The sequence below is a fragment of the Plectropomus leopardus genome, chromosome 10 (genome assembly GCF_026936395.1).
Source record: "Plectropomus leopardus strain MGB_pleo_1.0 chromosome 10, ASM2693639v1, whole genome shotgun sequence".
Classification (NCBI taxonomy): domain Eukaryota; kingdom Metazoa; phylum Chordata; class Actinopteri; order Perciformes; family Serranidae; genus Plectropomus; species Plectropomus leopardus.
This window is the reverse complement of record NC_142185.1, coordinates 22,902,539-22,930,530: the sequence shown is the minus strand read 5'-3', so window position 1 is coordinate 22,930,530 and position 27,992 is coordinate 22,902,539. Positions and strand designations below refer to the sequence as shown.

General features: G+C 37.3%; 1 protein-coding gene and 1 long non-coding RNA gene across 3 annotated transcripts; one reads left to right on the top strand and one right to left on the bottom strand.

The window, feature by feature from the left end:
• Positions 1 to 27,954, bottom strand: LOC148188518 (uncharacterized). 2 transcript variants are annotated; one of them, XR_015777644.1, is made up of 5 exons: positions 27,776 to 27,954; positions 23,603 to 23,798; positions 21,670 to 21,714; positions 21,438 to 21,515; positions 1 to 2,598 (listed from the first exon to the last, which is right to left on the bottom strand). It is a non-coding gene; the product is annotated as an uncharacterized LOC148188518 (long non-coding RNA). The 2 variants fall into 2 exon arrangements; XR_015777643.1 differs by lacking the exon at positions 1 to 2,598 and having other exon boundaries at positions 16,831 to 21,515.
• LOC121948899 (sodium/myo-inositol cotransporter) lies at positions 8,822 to 16,689 on the top strand. The gene is made up of 2 exons (XM_042494435.2): positions 8,822 to 9,210; positions 12,449 to 16,689. The coding sequence occupies exon 2, from the start codon at positions 12,708 to 12,710 to the stop codon at positions 14,838 to 14,840; it is 2,133 nt and encodes a 710-aa protein (XP_042350369.1). The 5' UTR covers positions 8,822 to 9,210; positions 12,449 to 12,707; the 3' UTR covers positions 14,841 to 16,689.
• Positions 27,955 to 27,992: the final 38 nt, after the last annotated feature.

The following is a 27,992-nucleotide window of genomic DNA, read 5'->3' as shown; positions in this document are numbered from 1 at the left end:
TGCCTCTAGCAGCTAAAAAAGAATCACTTTTCACTATTAAAAAATGTTCTCATACTTGTTTCTGATTATATTTTTCTTTTTTTCCTTCATTTACTTAATTTCCATCGAAGACTCTGGAGGAGGCCAACAGACACAGAGGCAAATGAAATTAAGTACACGTGAATGAAACTGGAGGAAGTGGCCCAAAATTGAGAGTGCAGGAGAAGAATTGACCTGTGCTCCACTGGGAGAGAAAGGGTGCTAGTTAAGTAGAAGTTTATGTTTTGGGCACTGCTCGTCTGTCTGATATTATCATTAAAAACTACTTTGAATTTCTCAGTAAAATTTAAAAAGGCAAACTCATGAGCCAGAGAGGAACCTGTAAGGTTATAATGTGGATACAGTGCCACCATGTGGTCATTTATACAGCAGACTAAAGTAAAATCAAAGATAACTCACACACTTGATAACTTGCCCTGTAAGACCTGTCATTCAAGTTCACCAACACTTGTGAAGTCAGTGTTGTGAAAGGTACTCTGACTATGACTGATGTGCTTTGTGACACAAAGGAGGAGCTATGGTGTGCAGTGAGGAGTGCAGTATAACAGTACACTGGTGTTTCTAATCAGCTACACCCAAGTTGTACAGAGGGAGAAACAATGGCATCATTGTTACCTCCACCAAAAGAGTATTTTTCCACGTTTGTCTGTTTCTCTGTCAGTTAAAGAGATATCTCAAAAACTACATTTCAGGGATACTTTCTGAAAAGATAAACTTTAGTCCAAGGAAAAATTGAATGGAAGAGCTTTCATATGAAAAAGAAGTAAAAAGGTCTTCATTTATTTTGTTTTTAAATTCTGTACCATTTACAACTGGTTGCTAAATTCTTGTTCATGTTGCCCTCTTGACATCAAATGCCATAATTCTTACATGCACCAATTTTGTGCCACTGTGCCTGCAGGTGGCTCTACTGCAACATAATATATTTAAACAAACACATCTCAATGACAATAAATCCAACTCAATTTTTTTTTTGCACAATTCAGTGAGAATTAGAGATTTACATTTTCTTTACAAAATAGAAAGCATGCTTTATTTGGATAAATAGAAAAATCCAGATGAAAGTCATAATTTTGGAAAAACATTTTAAAAAAATCCAAACTTAGGCACTGTGCAGCTTTTACGGTGCATGGGTACAATCTGAGTGCTTTTTGATTTTCTTACTGCTGGTCAAAGCTGACAGTGTGGCACTGTAGTTTTCAGTCATACCATTGAGGACAAAGTATTTACTCAAAAAACTAAATACCAAAACAAAATGGCTAGGATGAAAGGAAAAAAAGATTTACAGATGATCCATGGTATTATGAGTTGCAGATGATTGGCAGAGGCAGATCTTGTCATGTATCATATGTCTCTAACACATCCAGTGTTGGCACTAAGAACAAAGTTCACCAACATCACACCAGAGAGCAAAGTGCCCTCCTGCACACAAGCCCTTGACTTCCTGAGGTTTGTCCATAAATATCTCTGTGGGGATTTATACTGAATAGTAGTCACAGCCACATCTGCTAAATAATAGATGGTTATTACTTATAAGAATCAAACCTCCAGCTCAAAGAGAAAAGAGAGCAAACATGATCTTAGACGTATCATCCATCTCATTTCCCCCTTCTCTCATTTCCCCTTTCCTCTGCTCCTTAAATGGGAGGACATAGCATTAACTACACGAGAGGTGACATGAGCGCTGTAGCATAGGAAAAAATGATGTTTCTGAATAAGTTCTTGAAAGTCGGAAAGAAGTGTTGCACACTCTCCAAATGCATTTATTATTTATTCAGACAACATTTTGGCCTCCCTCAAGATCTGAACAAGTTCTGTCAAATGAAAACTGTTGTTACTGTAACGCACCTTAAAAAACAGACTAGTCTGACCACACCTAGTCTTTAAGGAAGAGTTTGCGTAAGAGTTATCCAACTGTAGTTATCAGAATAAGGTCATGATGTCCTTACAAGTCAGCAGCGGCTTCTTCATTACAACAATTAAGCCTATGGTTGAGTTTCGCCCTTGCAGGATGACGGACTCACTGCCTGTATCAGGAGGAATAGCAGCAATGTGTGTAAAGCATCATCTCTCGTGACCAAAACCTGTCTGGCTGCTCTAAACCTAGATTTACAGATATGTTTAAGAATGGAGCTCCATTCCTAAACAAAATTATATACTCACTTGTTGTCTAGATTAATTTGGCAGGATGCTAAGGCCTGCTATGATGTGTGCCCATTTTGTGATATAGATTATGTAAATTATAGATTAGGTCTTCTTTTAGAGACAGCATCTTAATGGCACAAGGGAAATAAAACTTTTAAATGCATACTGGACTGAGGAAAATTAACTAATTTACACAAAAGAAATTTTACAAAAAAATATAATGAGGTGTTGGTTATGAAACCACATGATTTTGTTACATATCCAAGCAAACACAACCACAGGATTGACTATCGACCAAGCTACAGATGAGAGAAAACAGAAGGTTTTAAATAACTGACTGACACTGGAGCCAGATCCTGTTCACAGGAACGCTGCAGCTTTGCGCCCCTCCACTCCATAAACCTGACTGGTAAGCTAATGAGGGAAGACAGAAGGTTGGAAACATTACCACGGATATACAAACTGTCAGTAACTGCAAAAGTAAACCAACAATAGACAATAAACTGAGTACCGAGAGCACTGTTTGGACAGAGAAATCTGGGCATTTTGTGTTGATGGAAAAAATCATTTTGAAAGGTTTTAAAGAAGTTTGACATGCAGCCTGCATACTCTAGGCTTTGAAATTTGGCATGACTTCAGTAATGTAGCAACTGAACATTATCCGGGGTCACAATGTTGGCAGTACTGTAATATTAACAGTACAGTTGTTATTTAATTTTAACAGATGAGGTAAGTTTGATATCTTTACGACTTATATTTAGCCTGCTTTAAAATACCCTGCTGGGCAGCAGACTGGCAATTTGAATTCCCCACTATGAAACAGTTGTTGTCCCTGATGTGAATCAACACCACAAGTCTTATGACTGGGATGATGAGGCAAAAGCCAGCCAAAGTAAACAGGAAACTGCATCATCTGAGATCATTAGAAGATGAGCTAGGCCTGCGGAGAATCAATCACTGACTGTACAGTGCATGACAGGCGGTTGCATCAGGCTGATATGGACAATGATAATCATGAAAGATCAAAGTGGCAACAGAATTTAAAGCCAGGCGTACAGTCTCTAACCCCTAACTGCATGATAGGAAACCATATGCTGTTTTCTTCAGTGTCACAAATAAAGGTCTGATTTACACGGTCAATGATGAAGGCTATATCCTTCATTTGAATAAGCTTTGTGTAGTCAATGCAGAACTTTTAAAAATATTTGTTGTTAATGTTTTTTTTTAACTTATAAGGCTACTAACTGTAGACAGTTTAAAATAAAACACAGATGTACCTTAAATCCAAACAGTTAACAGATATTTGACAAATTAGACCATGTCCATGTCTCCCATTATTGGTGTCAGTCTATTATAACTTGTATAGATCAAGAGAAATGTCAACCTGGATTCGTGGAGCATAAGAACATTTATAGAATAAGTGATCGAGTGATTCAATTTCTTTACAGAAAGAACAAATTAGAGAAATATCTTTTTAAAATTTATGTAATAATGTATGACAGGGGTCATATCTATGTGATATCTTTAAGTTAACTTATTTTATTTTGTTTGGAATCAGGAATTTATAAGTGTCTCACCAAACTTTCTCTGTGAAGATTTCCAGAGAAGTTAATTTCCATAAGAGAGCTGATTTTGGAAAGTAACTGTTCTGAAGTCAGTATTTTCCTGATATGACAATTATTACACAATCAGACAATAAGATATTTATTTCCCACCAATAAAGAGTTTGGACATTTCGTCAATCAAAGGGCCATAAAACAATGAACTTTTGATAAGAAACAGTGATATCCCCTTTATGAAACCATTATATTATTTACGCGAAGTTTTTATACCTTTATCTTGATCAAAGTTTTCATATCTGTAGAGGTTGCCTCAGTCAGTGAGAACATCTAAGGCAAAGTTTACACAATTATCAATCCATTCTTGTAGGTATCTGGACTTTCTTTCTAGATAATACATGCTGATTGTTCGACATTATCCATGAATGTGGGGAAAAGTTATGTTTGTTAGCAAGCTTCCAGAATTCAAGAGCTTGTTTGTGGAAACTGGGAAGCTTGAGGGATAGTTTGTTACACTTTTAATCAGGGATCAACAGATTATTGAGCAATACTTGATATTTGGCTGATAATCTGTACCTGTATTTCATTTTCATGATTGCCAATCAAATAAATCAAGAAACTGTCAGCATGGGAGAAACTTTTACTTTGTAAAACCTCAGGGAGCTAATTTTATTTCTTCATTTTACATTTAAATTTTCACTTGACTTTATAAAAAAAAAGTTGCTGGGATCTTGCAGTACATGATGCAAGTTTTTAGTTTTGATTAAACATTTGCTTAAGACATTTAAATAAAGTTTTGTGTTGGAGTTTGTTAAATTCCCAATTCTACATGTTGACAGATTTTCATTTTTATTGTAAGTGAATATCAGTTGCAAATATTGGTTATCAGGCTCATTAACTAGGACATCAGCCATGAAAAACCAATATTGGTCGACCCCATCACAAAAAAAAAAAAGAAATCTAAGACCACCACGAATTGTTAGGAATATAAAACCACTGACAATTATTTTTAGACAGACACTGCTTATTGATTAATCTAATTGATCTTCATAATTTGATTGTTTGAAACTCTAATGCATTAGAGCCCCTCTCATAATAACTTCTGAGCCACAGTCCACGGCTCCACCTCCAGGGGTGTGCGGGGACTGGAGCATTAGGCCAAGTCTAAGTATCAACAGACAGCAAAGTTTTCAATAAACATTTTTAAGTATAAACGGGCAGCTTTTTAAGTAGCTAGTGCTCTAGCGATCCTGGCTAACGATGACAATAATAAACAAATATCTATGATTCATTGTTCATTTGATAATCTAAACAAAGTGCACATTTCTTTGCAGTGGTCCGTCTGAAAATAGCAGTAGGGAAAGTTAGTAGCCTATATTCCGTAATGATCCATTAACATGGAGTTGAGAAGCAGACAGCGTTAGTTAGCGTAGCTCGCTAGTTTCAAACGAGTTTTTTCGCTATATTTTACACAGGCAACTGCGAACCCAAGACTAACATTATTTACTTTTGTTTAAAATAAAACGGTGGGTCTGTTACTTGGTCTTTTAATTGAACATGCACGCCTCTAAAGCGATGGGCTCTGCGGCTCTGAAGCATGCAGTAGACTGATGTCGCTCAAACACCACGTCACACAGACGCGCAGGGTTTTCTGGGAAATGGAGTTTTTCGCGAAATGGAATTTTCCAAAATATTGTCTAGAGGAGAGAGTGGAAATTTACTCTGTTTCCCTCCCCCTGTAGTATGCATAGCTGTGTCTGTTTTGCAGGATGTTTTGCTAGAAGTCAACCATGTATGTGACTGCTGAGGCTGACAGTTACTGTCATGTTTAGATATGGATATGCTCATAAAAATCGGTTTATTAACCTTCTATTGTGTGATTGTTATTGTGACAGGGTGGTATGCTTTTGTGTATCATGTGAGGTTGTATAATACTACATTATGCTATATTATTATTTTTATTTTTATTATTATTATTAGCAGTAGTAGTATCAGTTGTGAATTTTTATAGATGTCATTATGAGACTATTAGGTGTACAAATACATTAAGCTGCCAACCTGACATGCATACGCATACTCACAAGGTCAAATTAATTGAAGGGCTTCAACATTAGGATGAAATGCAAAAGATATATCCAGTTAATATAAGTGCAACATCATACACATTTAAGTTTGCAATCACAGTATATAGCAGAAAATTGTGCAACATTATGCAATATATGCACATGTTAGTAAGGAGGTGGGATTTATTTATATATTTTTTTATTTTGTTTTGTTTCGATAGAGTGACCCTAAATGGCTTAAGATGAAACAATAGCTCCTGTATGTTAAGTGCTGATGGTGGCAGGCTGTTAACAGTGGGATTCCCCCCATTGCTCTAATATGACAGCCATTTCCTCTTGATCACAAGTCGGATGCTTTCCAGTGAATAGCTTCATCTGTGCCAGGTCACTTGTAAAACGAAAACATGTGTGCTTGCAAAAGATAAATATGCATACTTTTCTCTCTCTTATGGGCATTGTTATTGGCATACAATATGAAATTCCATTTCAGGGAGACTTTAGAGAGAGGAAAAAATAAAGCAATGTGGATGTCAAAATAAAGACTTGTTAACTAATATTTAGAGAGGCAGGTTTTTCTAGATTATTCCAGATTACAGCCCTCAAATCAGATTAGAAATTGGGCTTGTGTAAATAGGGGTATTCTAGTAGTTTCTCCCTCCAAAATAAATAACTGGACTTCACAGTTTGATAAATGGTGTGACTTTTGAGATTTTTGTAAAACATGCCTTTCAAAACCACTTGTGGGTTTGGGTTCTGATGTTATTAAATGCAAAAAAGGAAAATTTTAAGTTGAATCTCCCTCCTCTAATTCAAATTAAAAATATAACTCCCTCCCCAGTGCTTAAAAAATATTTAGAGTGCCTGCCCAGTTTTGTATCACCCCATCCCCTCTCATAAATAGATAACAGTTGTGTTGTTTCGGGTTAGTTAGACAAATTGGTTGCATGCTGGAGAAGAAACTTAATATGGTGATTACTGGTAAAGAGGGACACTTTAGAAAAATGCACCTTCTGCATCATTTTTGATTATGATCCAAATGTCTTAGCTCTTCCTGTGACACTATTCTAAATAGTGCAAGAGCTCTACTTTATTATACATAAGAAAAAAAAAGAAAGATTAAACACATAATTCATGACTGTATGAATGTATGTGTGTTTTTGGCTTGTCAGTCCATCCTATTATCATAAACACTCAAGAATTCCTTCAGGGAATTTCTTTAAATAAAGGTCATTGCGACGTCACAAAACATGGGTTTGGCCATAATTCATGCATAATATAGCCTAAGCAAGTAAATCTTCTCTTTAGCAAGTTAGCTAACTAAATTGATAAGGGACACATAAAAATAGAGGTCAATTCTTTCATTAAAATTATGTTAAAAGCTGTGACAGCTTGCCAGTAATACACTGTCCCAGAGTAACAACAGCTAACAACAAAAAAATAAAAATCTATAACAATTACAAGCTATTCATCAGGGTATTTGTTATTTATTTTTTATTTACCTTAACATTATTCACTTCAAAACCCTGTCATTTTACTTCCCATCAATGTTTACTGCAAAGTCGTTGAATATGGTGTGCCACACCCCCCAAAACCATGTCGTAGCCCAAGAATCTACCTATCTATAGCTTTATATATATACACACACACACACACACACACACACACGTTTTAGTTATCATATTCTAGTTTATGATGAGATCAGTCTTGATTTTTAGTAATGGAAGTTTATACAAATTAAGATAAAAATGATTAGGTTTAACTGTCCCGCATTATTCACCCCTGCAATAGTCAATAGTGTAGATATACAAATATCTGCCTTCAAGTGTCATCTTCATTTTCAATAAAGTATTGAAATGTTTATAGAGACTGTCATTTTTAAATTCCCACCAGTTCCCACAATTTAATAGTTAACAACAATGTAATACATTCTTAATAAATCATCTTCTGCAAAAATAACAAGCTGTTGGAAGTGGGTGTGTTTATAGTGGCTTCCCGTTTGGAGTAACAATCACTCAAAATAAACGTTTTCTTCTTATTCATGTGAACATGTAGAACAGGTTAATACAAGTATAATTAGTTAGAGTAATATTCAGTCTTTGTTTTTGCCTCCAAACACCTGATGGTGCATGCCCAAACTAGAAAGCATTTCTCTGCGGAAAGTGCTGTGGATGCTGAAAGCTGAAATTAGTTCAAAACCATGACTGAAAATGCAGAAATGTAAAAATAATATGTGAAACATCTGAAAATGGGGCAAAACTGGAAGCTGAACTGCATTACCTAAAGAGGCTAAGAGCTGATATACATTATTAGAGAATCCGGAAGCTAAACTACTGTGAAAGGAGGAAGCTTAAATTATCAGAAAGGTTTAAAATCAATGCGCCCAGCAGAAAGAGGCAGGAACTGATGGAGGACTAATGACCTCATCAGAACCGCAATGCAGGGGTCAACAGATTATCTCAACCTGGCCAATTATCAGGGCTCATATTTGGCATTTTTCCAATTATCTGTATTGGCACTTTATTTTAATGATCACCAGTTAAATATATTAATTGTATACTGCAAAGAGCCCAGGGAGCTATTTGTATTTATTTATTTAAATTTTCACTTGACTTTATAAACAAAATGCTGGGGACTTTCTGTATATGATGTTGAAAGTTTCTGTTTTGATTAAACATTTGTCAAAGGCATTTAAACAAAGTTTTGTGTAGGAGTTTATTATATTCCAAATTCTAAATATTGACAGAATATTAATAGATAAATGCATATCAGTTGCAAATATCGGTTTCATTAACCACTATCGGTGTCGGCATCAGCCCTTAAGAACCAACATGGGTTGACCCTAAGTTAGATGTCAAAAAAAGTATGTTAGATGTTGAAATAAGCATTGGCTGATGAAAGCAATCACACAAAAAGAAAAGGATAACAGCACTGTGAATGCCGAAACAGCACTTAAGCTGCAGCTCCAGTGACTTTCTCAACAACTCTGTATTAATCCAGCAAATGTTTAAGTGATGCAGTCTTTGACGGGGATGGGGTCGGGGGGACTGTGGATGGAGCAGTGGAGGCGAACAGACGCGAATTGGTCGCATATAGAGAGCATGCACCAACACGGGTGAGTTACGCGTGTGATGTGGGGCGTGGATAAGATTGAACGGGCGCGTTATAAAGAGGACGGGCAGCATTGTCTGGCGGGCATCACGGCTCCTGTGAAACGGAAGGCACGCAGAAGAAAACGGGCTGCAAACCTGACTACAACAACACATTGTCGAGGAGCACAGTGTGGTACGAGGGAGCAACTTCAGGAAGGAGTCACCGCTTCCTGCAGTCACCTATCCCCGCTGCTCTCCGGGGCGTGGAGTGCCGCTTTAGCATCTTTAGCGCTTTTGCTAACACTAGCCTCAAAGGTACATCCTTTGTGTTTTTGTGTTTTTACAATTAAACTGGTGATTTTGTATGTATGGACTACCTGAGCACCCTAGTGGCGGCTTTGTCACGTTTTATAATACGTGGTCGCGGGTTTGTATTAACACTATGGAGCTGTGTTTTCGGTGCTGACAAACGATTGATTATCTGTGTCAAACGTCTCAACTGATACTTACCGCTGACGTCAGCCGGGAAGAAATATTTGAAATATTTGAGTAACATTATAACGCGTCTCGGACTTGCCCGCGGTGATGAGTATCCACTCATGAAGCGTCCAGTGCATCTTAGACAGATGACAGTAATGAGGAGTACAAGCTCCTTGAAGATGCGTAGCTTTCGCAGTGACTGTTCTAGAAATTTCCACTCGCCTCATAGGTGTAGCAGCAGATCCTGACCGTGCACTGTGTTTTCAGTGAGGTGGTGATTACGGACAGTAATTAAAGCAGCGTTGTTCTCACACCATCTATTTCTTATGCCTCTATTTATATCATGGCGTCAGCTGGCCTTATGTGCAGCCTGGATTTAATATTGCGTTGATTATTATAATTTAAAGCAAACGCGGAAGCAGTAGGTGTCTCCATTTAACCCCTTAAAAAACCTGAGCAAATTGGTTTGATTTCTTTCAAAAACACGGGGAGAAATAGCCAAAAAAATAGTGAAAAAGTTATTATTAAGTTATTGTTATTAAGAATATTTGCTATAAAAAAATAAAAATGCCCTAGAAAAAGTCTTGATAAATATATATATTTTTTCTGTAACAGTATTTTAAATAAAAAAAATGTTAAAACTAAATTATATTATTATTATCATTATTTATTATTTAGTTATGACTAAAAAAACAATTTTGGGTACTTTTTCTTGTGACCCTCCAAACTACTTTTTTAGGTAATCTTGCCACCTTTTACTAATTTCTTGCAGTTTGTAGGAAGAAATCTCAGGTTTCAAAGAGCCTTTGAAAAGCATCTAAATGCAAGAAATCTTATATTAATCCAGGTTTCAAGGGGTTAAGCTTAGTGGACCTGTGCATGAGTGCGATATACCTTATCATAAGTTTGGCTCTAACGGTTTTGGGCAGTTAGTTGTGTTTGTGCAGAAGTTTCTAGATTGTTCCAGATTACAACCATCAAGTCTGATTAGAAGTTAGATTTGTGTAATCAGCCATGTTTCTATGATGTCTATTCTATGATTCTATGATTATTCCAGGATCATTAGCAAACTTGATATCTATTTGTGGCTGTATCCTGGTGAAAATTTGTAAAGCTTAATGACCTTTAATGTTTTAAGGGGAATCTTTCTTTAATTCCCGTCTGATTGATACAGTTTTTAAGCGTGATTTGTAGGGGTGGGTTAAAAATTCCTCACAGCATAGTATCACAATATTTTGTGTGGCAACATTCTATCAATACATGGATGGCAATTATTGTTTTTATTTTAAGAAATATAAGTGCAGTCGTTAAGCCATGGATGCACCAACGATGCAAATGCTTGTTTCTAAAACTTTAAAGAGGAATTGGCAGAGTTGAAGGTGAGCAGGTACACTCTAGTAATAATTAATTTGCATCTTCACATTTCTGCGCATATTAAATGAGGGAAAGGTGTCCATTAACATATAAACTGTGCCAAGGCAAGAGGAGATTTTTTCTGTGGAAAAAAATTCTATTACGTAATTGTGATGACCAGAAATTAGATTTTTAGGAGTTGAAAATACAAGCTGTATTGGACTTCAGTTGTGTGGGTTCAGGGTTTAGTTAAGTAACTCCTCTAGGTTTCATGCATGGCGGGGCTTATTTGATTCAGCATCTCTCTTGGCTTTTATTAGCAGAGATTCAGTTTAATCACTTTTGGTGGAACCAGTTGTTGGCGTCCACTGATACAGTAATCTGTTGCAGAAAGGGGAAGAATCTAAAAATTACACTTGCTGTTTTTGTTTAACCCTGTTACAGGAAAAGCTTGGGCTAAAGTTAGCAGCACTGGCAACATCGTATTCCTTTTTGTTTGGCAGTAGCCTGAATGGCTCTATAAGCACGCATACTAGGATGGTAATGATAATGTTTGAATCCCACATTATACCACTTTGCAAATAAAGGTATTTTAATCTATTAAATGACATTACTGTATATCAGAGCCAGAGTGTCCTTGACAGTTTATGGTGAACACATGGAGTGCAGCCCTTGCTGTTGAGATGGTAAAATGAAAACAAAGACTTCTTTTATTAAGAGGGATGGTTATGCATAAAGCCTGGTTGTGAAGATGAATGCGTGGGGTAATTTTTCTACCATGCATGGAAGGCTGAGGGCTCAAGAGAGGACAGACATCCAAATTTATGTCTGTATGTGCTAGATTCATAAAAAACAGATGTGCTCACCATTCTTATTACTTTTTGCTGACATATGGGTTTCATTTGAACCATCTCACTGTTATTACATGTACGAATCTTTTGAATTTGAATTATTTAGTTTATGCAAATCAAACTGTAAGCTTGTGGCTGTAGTTCTGCGCTGAGGGAACTTGTTTTTTTTCTTTCAATTCTAGGCTAGGGTTTATAGTTAGATTTGGTGATGTCAGTGTCACAGATTTAGGTGTGTGTGCATGGACTATGATGTGGTTGGTAAAATTAGAAAATGATATTGTGAATCAGTCCTAATTTTTTGTGATAAGATTATGGCCTGTTGTGTCCCTCCTACGCTTTATTTATTCACGACTTAAACCATAAAAGCGAATTCCACAGTTATGGCTGTCTTTACTCTTTCCCAAAAATTGTCAAGACTACCTGCAGATTTTGAAGATGATATAAGTCAAGACCCATATTCGTTAGTGTAGGAACTGCATAGATTTTGGCTACTAGTTTTTTTTCTCCCTTCTTAACTCAACTTGATTTCTTACATAATGTTATTAAGCTTCCTTTCAAGTTCTTACAGGCTTGAGATCTTTGTGTTAAAAAGATTAGGGGGAAGTCATAGGCAGGCTAAACCCAAGGCAAGGCACTGGAAAACTACTGCACACTTTTTGTGGTTTAAAGGGCACTGTGCCAGATTTGACAATTTCTTTCATTAGACATTTTATGGTGTGGATTGTGATATGTTCAGTTTGACTGTAGTAATTTGTGAACTTCAGTTTGTGTTCCTGTCCTGTTTTCAGAGAGGCTGTTTGTGTTCGGTGTTTTCCCTCTTAAATCAAGGCTCTAATGAGGTGTTTCTCTTTGTCTCTGCTGTCTTGCAGGAATGTTAACTCTAGGCTTTTCTAGACCAGAGACCTACAACATCCTCCTTTAAATCTAGAACGACCTCAGTGCTGGTGGAAAAACCCCTCCGAAGCACACCTAGTGAATTTGACCTGACGGTGGATACTACAGCTTCCAACCAGACAGCAAACCAAAGCAGAGCATTTCCATTGTTCCTTTTGAAGAATTGACTATTTGTAAGGATTTGCATAGCTGTGAGCATTACTTCCGAGAGACTTTTTGAAGTAATCTGTAAAAATGGGTCCTGGAATGGAAGCAGCGGACGTAGCTGTGGTAGCACTATATTTTGTTTTGGTGCTAGCCATTGGTTTTTTCGCCATGTGGAAAGCCAATCGCAGCACTGTGAGTGGCTACTTCCTGGCTGGACGCTCCATGACGTGGATAGTGATAGGTGCATCACTCTTCGTCAGCAACATTGGCAGTGAACATTTCATAGGCTTGGCTGGGTCAGGAGCAGCGAGTGGCTTTGCTGTTGCAGCATGGGAATTTAATGCACTTCTACTTCTGCAGCTGCTTGGCTGGGTGTTCATTCCCGTGTATATACACTCGGGAGTCTACACCATGCCCGAGTACCTGTCGAAACGCTTCGGTGGCAACAGGCTAAAGGTTTACTTTGCTCTCTTGTCTGTGTTGCTTTACATTTTTACCAAGCTGTCTGTGGACTTGTATGCTGGAGCGCTCTTCATTCAGGAGTCCCTGGGTTGGAACCTTTATGTGTCTATCGTCCTGCTCATCGGTATGACTGCACTGCTCACTGTCACTGGTGGACTGGTGGCAGTACTCTACACAGATGCACTTCAGGCAGTGTTAATGATTGGTGGAGCCCTAACCCTAACCATCCTCAGCCTGATCAAAGTTGGTGGGCTCGAGGGTGTCAGAACTAAGTACATGGAGGCAGTTCCCAATGTTACTGCTATAATGGCCACTGGAAACTTCACCTATTCTCCTTCCTGCCGCATTAAGCCTAAACCAAACTCACTACTCATCCTTCGAGGTCCTCTGGATGAAGATATCCCATGGCCAGGTTTCATTCTCGGCCAGACCCCTGCATCTATCTGGTACTGGTGTGCAGACCAGGTCATCGTTCAGAGAGTACTAGCAGCAAAGAACATTGCTCATGCGAAGGGCTCTACACTCATGGCTGGATTTCTCAAGATCCTGCCAATGTTTGTCATAGTCATTCCAGGAATGATCTCCCGTATCATGTTTGCGGATGAGATCGCCTGCATCGGACCAGAGCACTGCATGGCAGTGTGCGGCTCTCACGCTGGCTGCTCAAACCTTGCCTACCCTCGCTTGGTCATGGCGGTGATGCCGGTGGGTCTCAGAGGTCTGATGATGGCAGTCATGATCGCTGCCCTGATGAGTGATCTGGACTCTATCTTTAACAGTGCCAGCACCATCTTCACCCTGGACATCTACAAAAATGTTCGAAGGAAGGCATCTCAGCGCGAGCTGCTGATGGTGGGCCGTATGTTTGTTGTGGTCATGGTGGTGATAAGCATTGCCTGGGTCCCTGTCATTATTGAAATGCAAGGTGGACAGACATATCTCTACATCCAGGAAGTTGCTGGCTACCTCACTCCACCAATTGCTGCCCTCTTTCTGTTGGGTGTGTTTTGGAAACGGTGCAATGAGACAGGCGCATTTTGCGGAGGCATGACAGGTTTTGCACTTGGTACCCTACGACTGATCCTAGCGTTTATCTACCGCCAGCCTCGCTGTGACCAGCCAGATGATAGGCCTTCCTTCATCGTTAAAGTTCACTACATGTATTTCGCCGCTGGGCTGTTCTGGATTTCAGGATTGGTGGCAGTGGTGGTCAGCCTCTGCACCACTCCACCAGATGATGAGCAGGTTCGCACCACCACCATCTGGGGGCTACGCAAGATTGAAAAAGTTCCCCCAAAGGAACGAAAGGAAACAAACAGGCTGACTGAAGAGAGCCATTGTAATGGTGACCGAATACTCCATAAAGAAATGCCCCGAGACGTCATAAAGGAGAGGTGTTTGGACGGGGCGGATGTCAAACTCCTGGTCCCATCCACTGACCATGACCCAGCAACCCCTAGTGCGGAAACATCCCCTGCCACCACCCCTGCAGAACGATTTGTTAATGGAAGGATGGAGATGGTCAGAGAGGAAAGCTGCCATGTTAACGGGGAGACTAGCTGTGGTATGCGTTTACTGAATTGGTTTTGCGGATTGAAGGAGGGACCACAGAGCGCTCAGCAAAAAGTAGTGCGGGAGGATGCAAAAGTCATTGCAGAGTTGCTGTACGAGCCACCTAGAGTTAAAATTCTCCTCAATATGGGTTTGCTATTGATCTGCTGTGTGGGCATCTTCATGTTTGTTTTTTTCTCACTGTAGTTGAACTCTGCACTGAACAGGGACTGATGTGGGGGCTGTTATTGAGGTGGAAATTATGTGGTGGTGGTGGTGGTGGTGGGGGGTTACAAACGAACAATTGAATTTTCAAAGATTTGAGAAGCTCTGTCTGTAATATTTACAGTTATCTTTTGTAGCTCTCTAACATGGGTCAAAGCTTATTCTAATCATTTATTTAAATGATTGAAGCTTCGCCACACGAAAACTGTTGTACACCTTAATGACTATGAAGCTTACTTGGCACTTCATTTTGTACAGCGCCTGTTGTTAATCCTGCATTCGTAATATTTACTGGGTTTTTAGAGTTGTTATACTCTTAGTGAATTTAATATTTGCCTTATTTGACATATGCACTTGTCTTTTTTTGTTTTGTGAAAATTAAATGTATTCTGTGATTTATGCTTCCCCCCCCCCATTTTTGTTGACAGTGACTGTAGGCTTAGTTGCTGGTGTAGCATACATATGTCTATAGTAAGTCAAAAAAATAATTTTTTGACTTATTACATTTAAGCTTTGAGTATGTGATTACTATTTAATTTTCACAGTGCCCTGGACTGTCATGTCAAAGTTATTAGCAAATTATGTAATAAATATCCATTATGCTTTGCTGGAGAGAATAGGTAGCACTTACATCTAAATCTCTTTTATAAGGGGACCATTATGAAATTAATAAAACTTAAGTGCTAAGAAGCACTGCTTCTCTGCTGCTGTTACGTATGACCATCATGTTTATGGTGATTATCAAAATCACAGGTTTGATTTAGCCTACTGGAGGTATTGTGCAAATATCTGGAATTTAAAGTATATTTTGCAGCACAGGCAATGAAGAGAATAAGCACAACATTTGAAATGATCTGTTTTTATTTATATTTTTTTTCATTTTAAGAGAAGAAACTTAATATAGTATGGTACTTGTTCATTTTGATTGGATGTTCAGTTTGCTGTCACTGATGACTAAATTCCATTCACTACAGGAGCTGTTCTGCTACTTTTTTAAGTGTTTTACATATATACTATATACTTTTAATGGACTACTATTGTATCATAATAATAAGCCACAAATACCAATGCTCATGATTCGTTATCAGTTTATATTTTATGCATATCTCATTTTATGTTTCACATTGTTGAAAAGTGTGTTGAGTCTGTTGCATTATGTTAACATTGTATACACTATAATTCAGGGCTCACTGGATCACCCACAATATACATGTCTTCTATAGCAGGCTAGCTCTTGTGTATCTACTGTGCGTCAATGTACCTTTTGTGCACTGCAGTGCATTTAATCTTGTTTGAAGTGCATCTTTTATAACCTCTTACCAAATGTGTCTTAGTGTGCAATGCTAAAGTAAAAAAAAAAAAAAAGTAAAAATATAGATTTCAGTTTTACGTCCTGAAAATGTTGTGCAGTGAGTACCACGTTTGTTTTAAGCCATGTGATAAATCAGCTCTGTCGTGAATTTCCAGGTTGCACATTCACCTTTTAAAGTTGCAGGCCTTCTGGATTGGGGTCATTATTTCTACAGTGTTGGTTGTCCAAACACCTCCACCTCCAGAAAAATAAAGAAAAAAAAATTCTGTGTATTTATTTTTTAATTTGACAACAGTGTCGAATGTCCTCAGTCCAAAATGTCATTATCATAATGTGACAGGCCAATCCTTATTAATGTCAGGCATAAATGATGCATAACATATGGAGGATTGATGATTGCTGTATGGGAAAGAGCTTTAAAAAATCTTTCTTTCTTTCTGAAAGAATATACATTGTTATTTTTATGGATTTTATTTTTAGAGACTGAAAATAAAATTTCTGTGGAGACAAGATGATAAATGTGTACTCGTTATTTATGATGTAACAAAAGAGAGGAGCATTTTTTTTATTTAATCAGTTACTCAAACAGGTTGTCAAGAGATACTTTTGTACACAAGTAACTTCAGTTTAAATATACAGACACCCATTAAATCTATTTACATGTAAGTGTGACTGCAAGTAGATATGTTTTAAAAAATGGAATAAGAGAATGTAACTTTAATATTTTTAGAGCTCATTAAATTTGTATGCAGCATAGTATCTGAGGCCAAGTTTAAGTCACAAGAGATGCAGTCAAAGTTAAGATGTCCTGAGATCTGACATTGTAAGTACTGCATTTTTGCAGTGTAGTCTCATAAATAAATCCTTTCTGTTTAAGGAGGGCCATTCCACCTTATCATAAAAGAGTAAATACTTTTTTGAAACACTTGCTAACATAAGGTCAGTTCTGCTCAATATAAACCTCCTTTTGAAATGAAGTGTCCTTTAAATGTGCTTTCTCTTCCTTGTAAAGTCAGGTGACTTATTGACTTGGGGTCCACTAAAGAATAATTCAACACCAGGAACATTTGTTTTTGATCACATGATTATCAGCTGGCAAAGAGGTCTTAGCATAAGTAGTGGAAGAGGTACTCTTTTACTTAAGTAAACGTAGTAATACAGTGCAGAAATACTGTTACAAATTTAAGTCCTGCATTCTCGTATTAAAGTTTAAGTCTACAAATAGTAACATCAACATAGACTTGAAGTACTGAAAGTAAATGTATTCCTCATGCTAAATTTGACTTATTTTAGAATTATATATATTATATTATTACATTTTTAAACATTAATGTGTTCATCACTTAGCTCATTTTAACTACTTTGTATGCTTCTGGGTAGATTAGTCTACATGAACACACCATCATTTATTTGTTGATTATATGTGGTAATAATAATATGAATCTGCCAAGTAACTAAAGCTATTAAATAAATGTAGTTGAGTGAAAGTACAATATATGCCTCTGTGATGTAGTAGAAGCAAAAAATGAGAAATACTCAAGTGAAGTTTAGGTAGTTCAAAATTGTACTGAAGTACAATACGATACAATACCTGAGTAAGTACACTTGGTTACATTTCACCACTGCTCGGGACCGGTTTTAAGAAACTGCAAAATTATTGGATAAGTTGTGGACTACACTTTGCATTTTATCACTTGTGTTTATGTTACAACTCCTGACTAACTGCATTTGTTGTCGGTACTATCTTGCAACTTCTTCCAGCATGTGACTGAGATAAGGAAAAGGTCTGAATTATTCATACCCAGCTTGAGTTGCAACAAACTCCACCTCCCATTCAGTGTTTACTATATGTTTTTGGGGCTTATTGTTGACCAGGGTTCACATGAATCCCAGTAAGGCCTTATTAATCTGTTCAGAGCCAAAACAACATTGGGTGATTCCAGGCTTCTTTACACAAGCTTCAACCAATCAAAAAGCCAGGATCAGGGGCTTACAAATACTCACTTATTACCAGTTTAGCCCCATACATTCCTTTATCCTCAGCTGACCTATCCTCACACCTCTGTAAGTTTCCATGAGTAAGTAAGAGTGGAGATAATCTGTGAGTGTGTACTTTCAAATTTGATGCAGTTTAAGCATAGAAGCCAACAATCAAAAGTAAGCAACAGCATAATGATTCATATGGTTAGGTAATGTGTTTACAAATGCACTGTTTTTAAGAGCAACATGAGCAAAATTGTTGTGGCATTTGGAGACCATTAAATGTCATGTCACTGATGTCCTATGACTCTTAGAGTGTAGCACATGGGCAGCAGTTGGGGACAAACTGAGAAAATGACCTTGGCCTACTTCTCCTGATAGGTTTATAGCAGGCACCTTGACAGAAGCAGATGAATAAATAACTTTAGTATTAATTAAAGTGGAAAACACCCGGAAACCATACGCTCAGCTCTCCACTTGATCTCAAGAAAAGAGCATTTCTCTCATAACAGTGTAATGTTGACCTCTGGAGGAAGACGTGATCGTGTGTTCATCATTCGCTCAAGCATGAACATGAGTATGACTGTTTCAACATGACTTAATTCACCTCTGATTAAAAAAGAGACACCACTTCACACCCTCCAGGCACATGTGAAATCACTGAAGATTAAATGGCTCACTATGTAGTTCATGAGCTAATCAGTGTGTTCTCCCTTCGATATTATTGTTACTGTGGCATCAGAGCTCTTATTTTCAGTGATGGAAAAGAATGCATACATGTTTTTAAGCACTAAACTCAAAGTAGCTAAGGATGATGAAAATGAAATTATTATTTTTTTCTGGTATTTGATAAACCAACTGGTTTATGACTATTCGACATATAATTTTGACTTAATAATGGGGTTGGAGTAGGGGCCAGCAAACTACCCCCCCCCCCCGCAAAAACATAAAAAAAAAACTCTGTCTGGAGCCACATAAACATTTGGACCTTTTAATGAATGTGGCTTATTAGTAGCTTATTAGCTTATTAGATCTAATAAAGCCTATCAACAATACTGATAGGCCTAAATGAGCATTCATTAATGTTTTACCACAAGTTGGCTAGCAGCAGCTGATTTATGATTATTTGGTACTTTAACTTTGCAGCTTTGTTGGTGAAAGCAAACAGATCTGTTTAAACATTATTCAGTCCTCTATTCCTCTGCCAGACTTTTCCTTTCTTGAAATTTGTATCCATAACTAGCCTCAGTGGCTAACTCAAGACTTGCCACAGCTACTGAGTTTTAGAAAAATTTAGAAGAAAAGTGGCTGTAGACTTCATACATTTCACAACTGGAAAATGCATCACTTTAGGCCTACAGTACTGCTAAATTTAAATTAAAATGTTAAAAAATAAACATTCATTTTCATTTAACTTTTTTTTGGTCAAAGCCACAGGGATTCACTGGAGAGGAGCCACATGTGGCTGACTGCAAAGTTAGGGTATCATCAAAACGACTGCAATTTATTGAATGTCTGCACCAAATTTTATGGCAATCCACTTGATAGTTGCTAAGATATTTCATGCAAAACTACAAATGTAAGACACTTGACAGCACTGTAATTGTAACTAGTTTGAATTTTCCGTGTCACTTATCATTTCACGTCTCTTACATGCTTTGCTTACTCCTCCACTGACCCCCACCCGATTTAAACCCTCCCTCTTTACTAGAGGAAAGTAATGATATTGTCCTTGTGGAAAAGTACTGGCATTCGGGCCATGCTTTGTTCATTGTCTATTTTGGAGCATGAAAACAGGAACAATAGCCTGAAACAAATGCTCCAAAAAGCTGCACAGCGTCAGAATGATGATATTATTAGATGGGATTAATAAGGCTGTAAGCATTATAATCTGTCATTAGTTATGTGTAACATGCATAAAAATAATTTAAAAATGTTTTGTGTTGTATGTATGTATATATATGAATATATTATATGAATATAATTATATATTGTATCGTTTATTAATACAGACTTGCAAATAGAGTGTCGTTGCAATTAACTCTTTGAGACCTGAGCAATTTGACTTGTTTTTTGTCAAAAAATGAAGAAGGCAATGAGTTACGAAAGAAGAAATGACCCAAAAAATAACGGGAAAATTACCTAGAAATGAGTAAATAATAAAAAATTACAATAAAAAACAAAAGACTTGCAAAAAGTACTTTAGAATTATAATCATTTTATGTAAAATAATTTTAAATATGTAATTATGATAATTAAAAATATAGGCCTTTTCTCCCTGGCTGATTTCTCTTTTTCCCCCAGATATATTCCCTGGCTCTTTTGAAAATATTTTTTTTTAAATCTAGTAATTTCTTGCAATTTGTGTAAAGTTTCTTATCACATTGCTTATTGCTTTTTTTCGCATGTTTTTGAAAAAAATTAGACTATATGCTGCATTAAAAGCTTGTGAAAGGCATCTGAAAGCAGGACAAGAAAAGCGATGTTGCTCCAGATTTGAAAGGGCTAAAAGATGGAATCATAGTTATTAAGACCGTACTGCAACTGAAATGACAATGACAGATTTGATTTCTGATATGAGCTGAACTAGATAGACCATATTACATATAAAAAATATCAGTTTGCTTTCTTGGCTGTTTTCCCATCACAGCAAATGGCTTTTTGGGCTCCCTTTGCAATTTTGAAGGTAAAGTAATGTCTCTGTTATTCCTTGTTATTGGGATGACAACAGAAGCAGCCATGTAGGGAATGTGGATCGACCTTTCAAGTATACCGCAAACACATAGTCAATACATTCCTGTCATTCCCCATACACAGCCCTGACTAAACTATGGTGGCATGCCCGGTACTCTGGCATTAATCCATGGAATAGGGCTTCAATGGCAAAAGGCAATATTTACCTCCCTTAGTAATAACATGGAAAGAATAGTGTCTAGGGCTGCAACATAATGAATGAGAATCAATGAAGCATCCACCAATCAGGCCTTTTCTTGTCTGGGACAAACTGAACAATTAGCACTGCTGTGCACAGACACTTTGTGGAGCTGGTGCTGAAGTTTGAAAAAGGGAACCCCTTCCACAAACAAAAAAAGGGTGCTCTCACAAAGCGTGCCCTGCTAAGAGGCCTCCATGTGTTGCACCAGTACAGTGATGAGCTAAATGAAATGTCTGTCTTTCTTAAAAATGAGGTGTTTTGAGATCATACCTCATGCACCTAACAGCTGCGACACACACATATACTGATACTGGTTTCATTTCACAACAGAGAGGGGAAACTCTATCATTACCTGGATGTCCATGAAGGCAGGTGAGGAAGGCGTAGATGCTCTGCAGGGTGCTCACTTTGCATGCATTAACTGTGATGACTGAGACAAGAACAAGGTTGAACAGAGGCTCAATTCAAAATCACTTCATAGACATACAACACGACTTTAATTGAAAACTGCCATTGGCTTTACTGAAAAGCTAAAATACAAAATTATTAAAAGAAAATCAATCTTGCAAAAAAATGGCATTTACCTTGACAGAGGCCAAAGGGCAGGTGGGGTACATCCGACCATGTGCCTGCAGATGACAACAACTTTCTAGATTAGTGACAAAATAACATAACAGCTGAGAGTGTCAAGAGTAAACTGATAAACACTTCATAGAATCAGTGACTTGATATGATGCAGGAAAAAAGAAGCACTTTAGTTTTAAGTAGTGAAGCAAACTTTATAAACAAGGTCTCAATCTTGCAAGTCATTATGTAAAAGGAGAAAATCAATCCTGATCACATTACAGTCTCTTAATACATGGGACTGTTAACTCATTGCCACATCTTTAGGAAATCAAATGTATATTTAAAAATATTGACAGTAGGCAAGTTAAAAGGGTGCAGTATTTCCCTCTTTCTTTTTCCCAAACATGTATTGCATTTTCCTGGGAGAAGCAGTTTCATAATAATGTACAGGGGTGTCGCACCAAATTCTTGGCCCTATGTGTAAGCAGACTCTGTGCCCCCTTATCCCCAAACCTCTATTCTTTCTTTCTTTTCTTTTTTTGGAGCCCCACTTTTCCTTTCTTGGAGAGAGACATGAGAATTGGTGTTCTTGTAATGTAAGCAGCTGCTCCCTTTGCTTTAGCTGTATTTAAAGATGAAGTCTAGCGCAGGGACAGACTGAACTGTTATGTTAAGTTAAGGATGAGGACCAGTGCAGAACAAAAAGGCAGACAGTGGTTCAAACCAAAAGTGGGCTTTAAGATGAAAATATCCAAAAAAAAAAAACAGGCAGGTAACCAAAACTCAAAAGAAATACAAATCAATCAAACTAACCAGGAAAACAAGAGGAACTCAGGGAAGAAAACAGTAGGGAACACAGTGATGATCAAAGACAAACTGACAAAGGACAAGGGGACAGACATGGGTATATATAGACAGGGAGGTAACCAGAAGAATGAGACACAGGTGGAGGAGGTGGGGACGCAGGTTAAAGGACGGAAACACAGAGAATGACTGACAGCAAGAGCGTGGCAGGAAACACTGTGGTGGAGAAAACAAGACTAATCCAGGACAGGTGTGCAGGGAAGACTCAGTGATCAGGGACAAATGAGACTGTTGATGACATGTGTGACAGAAAACAGGTGGAAACAGACAAAGGCAGGAATTAGGACCAGGCATGACACATGACAAGTGATTTTGCAAAATAAAACAGGAACCAGAACATGCAAACTAGGAAAAACATGACAGAAAATCCCAAAACAAACTCCACAAAATAACAGACAAAACCCAGAATCATGATATAAACCGTTTTTGGCCTTTTGTAGGGGGCTTAGAGGGGCGTCAGAGAGTTTAGTATTTCAACCAATCGTAATTCAGTCACGGCACTCAATACTTAGAAACAAAAAGTGGTGAAACTTGGTGATTGGGTAGGACAGCTGTTGCGTCACTCCCCTCAGTTATGTCTTCTTAGAGATAAAACATTTTTGCCACCGAGTGTCCCTTAACTGCAGTTTGGTTTATTGTTAAAGAGAGCAAAAAAATCCTAGAATTCACTGAATGGCTTAGACTTACGGCAATCAGCCTCTTTTGAATACTTATTGGCTTGGATAAATAATACAAATGGGAAATTTTCTAAAGTCTGGGATAATTTCTTTCTATTTATTAAGACCTTATGACATTTAAGAACATACGGGTGCATTTGTGAAATGTTTGTGTCCTTATAGAGAAGTCTTTCTGTTCTTTTGTTTTATAACTCATGTGTTAATGTGTAGAATGTCTTATTGAAAGAAAATCAATAAAAAATAAAAATTAGAAAAAAAAATAGTTTTGCAACTTATCTACACCTCAGATTTTACTACCTAGCTGGTAAAGTTGTCCTGCAATTCTGTGGCTGTTAGCTGCCTGCAATCCATCAATCCAGGTAACCGCTTCTACAGGATCAGCACTTCAAGATCTGCTCAGAGTTTTTACCTCCCTCTCGGGATTTACTCCCAGTGTGGCTTCATCGTCCTGCTACCAGGGCAGTCAGTCCTCCTGTCTCCTGTCCTCTCTGCCTGTTTGCATCGCTAGGATCTTTCCGTCCTGGTGTGGCTAAACCTGCCGTGCTTTGGACGCTCTCCTCTGCTAGCCTCCATCTCACCGCCATTCTCCAAACAGGACCTTAAGGCTAACAGGAAGACAGTTATTATTGTAATTTTTTAACTAATCATCATTTTAATTTTCACTTTCCCACAGTTTTATATAATCATGTCTCCTCACTCTTTGAATGACATAACCGCAATGACCACATGCACACATGCACACACACACACACACACACACACACACACACACACACACACACACACACACACATACACACAACATGTGAGGTAACAGAACATGTTTCATGCTCCTGCCTATGTGTGCATGAATAAGTGGGCACAAAATATCTAGTCAATACGTGTGAATCTGCATTTCAGAGTTTACGTAACATTGGAGCCTATCAGGGGCTTTATGGTTCACTGGCTCCAGTGGCCCTCTGCTCTGCATATGTCAGTCTTGCCTTGGGGTTTCTGTTGTTCTGGTTGGTCTCTGACCTCTGATGTTTAATTCAGCCAGGCTTGTGATGATGTCTGATGGCCTTTTGATGTTTCAGTCATAGCTCTGCTGTCTTTAGCGTGTTTACATCCAGGGGGAGCAGTACTTTACAACATTTTTGATGTACTTTGAGTTAATCAATATTTGCATCATATGGGCCTTTCTGCATAATTTCCTTGATTGCATGTTGGTACATTTCATTTGCTTTTTTTACGCCACAATGTATTTCTTGATTTTTTTCAAATAGGACACTTAAAAAAGGCTGTAATAATTGATCAGTCCAATAGAGGTGAAACAAAAGCTTAAGGAATAAGTAAGATACAAACAATACAAAACCATGACTAAGACAAGACAAATACTACAAGTCAGTACCCTAACCGTAAGACAAAAAAAGTAAGAAAATAAAAACAGAAAAATATGTAAATATATGTGTATGATTATAAAAGTAACACAAAATATTAAAACATAACATTATGATTGTCGGTCAGACAACTGCTTATCACATCACAATCTAATGTCCCGAAAAACATGGCTAATCATTTAGGAATATTTTGAAAGTTCGAGTCTTGTATATGCTTGAAAAAAAGGAGTCTCACATTGTTTAAAATTTCCTCATGGAGCCCTTGGCCCTTGGTGCTTCAAAGCAGTATTTATACCCTCAATATGGAAGACAGCTGCATCAAATGTGTATAAGAGTATGCGTGCTTTGTTACTGCTCTGAGTTATTTTACTTTGTGCATAATGTGGGAAAGAAAACAAAGTTATTTAGGTTGATACAGAATCCTCAGCCTTTATTGTGAAAAGCATCAGATGTTCTGGTCCCCTGGTGTCAGTTCATTTCAACACACATTGTGTTGTAACATTTTTCATCACACTGAGCCAACGGAAAAATTCCTGTTTTTTTAAAGGAACATCAAGTTGTGAAACCTCAGATTACTGAGATGCAATTTTAAAAAGATGTTCGTATGGTGACAATCGTTTAGAAAAGATCACACTTAACCACATTTGCACATGCAGTTTTTTTTTTCATTCCCATAAAAGCCATGCATTTTCAATAGATGACATTCCATTTTTATTTGTATAAAACTCTCTTTTTTCTTTTGCATACAACAATTTAACCTTTTAGAGCCTGGACTGACATTAATATTTGTTCTGCTGTGTTCAGACGGCTTTCACAAGCATTTTAAACAAATGGAACCTGAGAAAATTGGATTGATTTCTTTTGGAAAAAGGCAAGGGGCAACTTGGCCAGAAATGTCTCCAAATTGTCCATTGACAAAAAAATGAATCAATCAATAACTGAATGAATGAATAAAGTTAAAAATGAAAGGAAAATTACTTGAAAATTAGCTGTGGGGAGATTAGATATTATTAAAAAAAATCCAGGTATCTGTACTTATAATTCTTAAAATTAGATATTTACAATTATGTCAAAAATAGCACTTCGTTTAGGTCATTTCCTTGTCTTTTTTTTTTTTTTTAACTTTTTTTTCAGGTAATTTTCTTGTATCTTTTCTGTTGCTCATTGCCTTCTTCAATAAAATTCACAGATTTTTGGAAGAAATTAAGCCAATTTGCTCAGGTTTTAAAGGGTTAGAAGTTTTCAAGACAAGTTACACATCAGATTAGGGATCTTGCTGTATGTTCCACTCTCTTTTTCATCCTTTAGGCTGTGGATTTACCAGTTCCAGGCTCATTTTCAGCTCCACTTTTCTGTATATGTTTCTCTCTGTTAATGCTCTTTGTACATACTGTACCATTATTCTCTTGCTTCTTTTTAAGGCAGTATAGCATCCCTCTGGCACTGCACAGCAAAACATAAATGATCTGGGACTGATTGGAGATGGTGGGAGTTATTTGCTCCAGCAGTGTGGCTCTGAGGGGGAGAGACGCCTCCTCTTTAAATGCAGGATCCAGTTTCAGGTATTCCTGCCAGCAGACAGATAACACGCTGAAGCGTCCTTGAGCAAGACAATGTATCTCTCTGACTTCAGGGTGCTGCTTTGTGACTGACACTGATACCTCATTTGACCTCAAACCAAGACCCCATTTCAATTGCTTGTTTAACCAAATAGCACACATCTGTTTTTTTTTCACAGAACAGGAGGACAAAGAATGTTAATTTAACAATAATTGTTAACATGTTTCACTGAAACATATGTAAGTGCACGTGGATACGTGTTGCATTTTGCTGCCATCTAAAGCCCGGAATACACTGTACTGTGCGATCCCAGATGAAAGATGACCATTGTGACAGAAATGTGGTGATATCTTTGGCCGTGGCTCTAAAACGGTGATCCTACGTCGCACAATGAGGGAGGTTAAAGAATGGACATTGCCAAATTATTTTCTGTTATTTTTTTCCAGTTATTCCACACATGGCTCAAGCGTATTTACAAATTCAGTTTCGTAACAAACAGGGAATCAGACTGCAAACAAAGCATAGGAAAAACAAAAAAGATGAAACGAACATAAAAAACATGCAGGGCAAACTATAAACAACTAATTACATATATGCATACATAATTTTTTTTAATGTATTTATTTATGAATGCAATATTTTCCATAAAAAAACAATAAACTACTACTACAACTACAACTATCAAGTCCATTTTAAGGTATAATGTATTTTTTTCTAATAAAAAACCTTGAACTAGTCAGTATTTTAAAGAAATGTTCTCTTTCAATCCAAAATAATTTAATGCAAATGCATTCATAAAATAAATGACAAAAAGGCTACATTTCAATGTTGTTCTTACAAAAGACATAATTTTTATCCACATGGTTGAAAGGATAAATTAAATGTATGATTTTTAAACTTCTTTAATATTGTTGGTGGCAAAATATTTGTTATTAATTTGATGTTTCCATATTTGGTATTCAAAATGGTTTGGCTGAAGGAGCTGTGGTTCCTTGCGAAGTCTTCTAAGATGACTTTAGTACTTTTTTTTAATGATCAAATACTGATCAACTTTGATCTGCAAATTTGTCTCATTCCTACCACTACCCTGCAGTAAATTCAACAAAGCAAAGCAGAGAGTATTGTGTCAAAAAACAATTTCAAACTATTTTAGAGTAATTGGAATTCTGTACTTTAAAAAAAGAGCAAAGAAACAAAATACTGTGCAAATGCACAGAGTCAGTTTTCATTCAACAAAATGTCATTTTTAACCCGACTGTTTATAGATAATGTTTTGCATTTATATCTAATATCTTTATTATTCCAAATTTAACATTTATGTGGAGAGAAATTGTGTTTATAGATTATTAGAAGGTTTGTAAATTTGGCAGATTGACAGGGACTTTATTTACATCAAAGTTACAGTGCATGAGAAATCCTATGCTCCTGCCCTTTAAAAATAAGTTCTGGTATAAAATACCACAATTTACCTTTTCCTTGCATATATATTTTTAATCCAACTGACTTTGAAGACTGTGTTAAATATATCAAAATCAAATGCATTTCCTAGGCCAACCACACAAAAGAAATGCCTCATGAAATGACGCACTGATACGCGCGACTCTGCAAATAAATGCTAAATGCTAACAGACGCTAATACTCACTCCGAGCTCGCGTTGAAAAACTGAGGTGCCAAATTTGCCTCTTTTCTCCAGCCACGACCGCGTCCACATTCTCCTCCTCATCCTCTTCTACAGACTTTCCCCGACACGCACAAATGCCACTATAGCGAGGGCTCAATTTGTCTGTTTACATTTTGCTCTTAGTGCTACAGCGGCGTAGATGGATGACGCACGCCGATGACGTTTTGTTCTTGCGTAG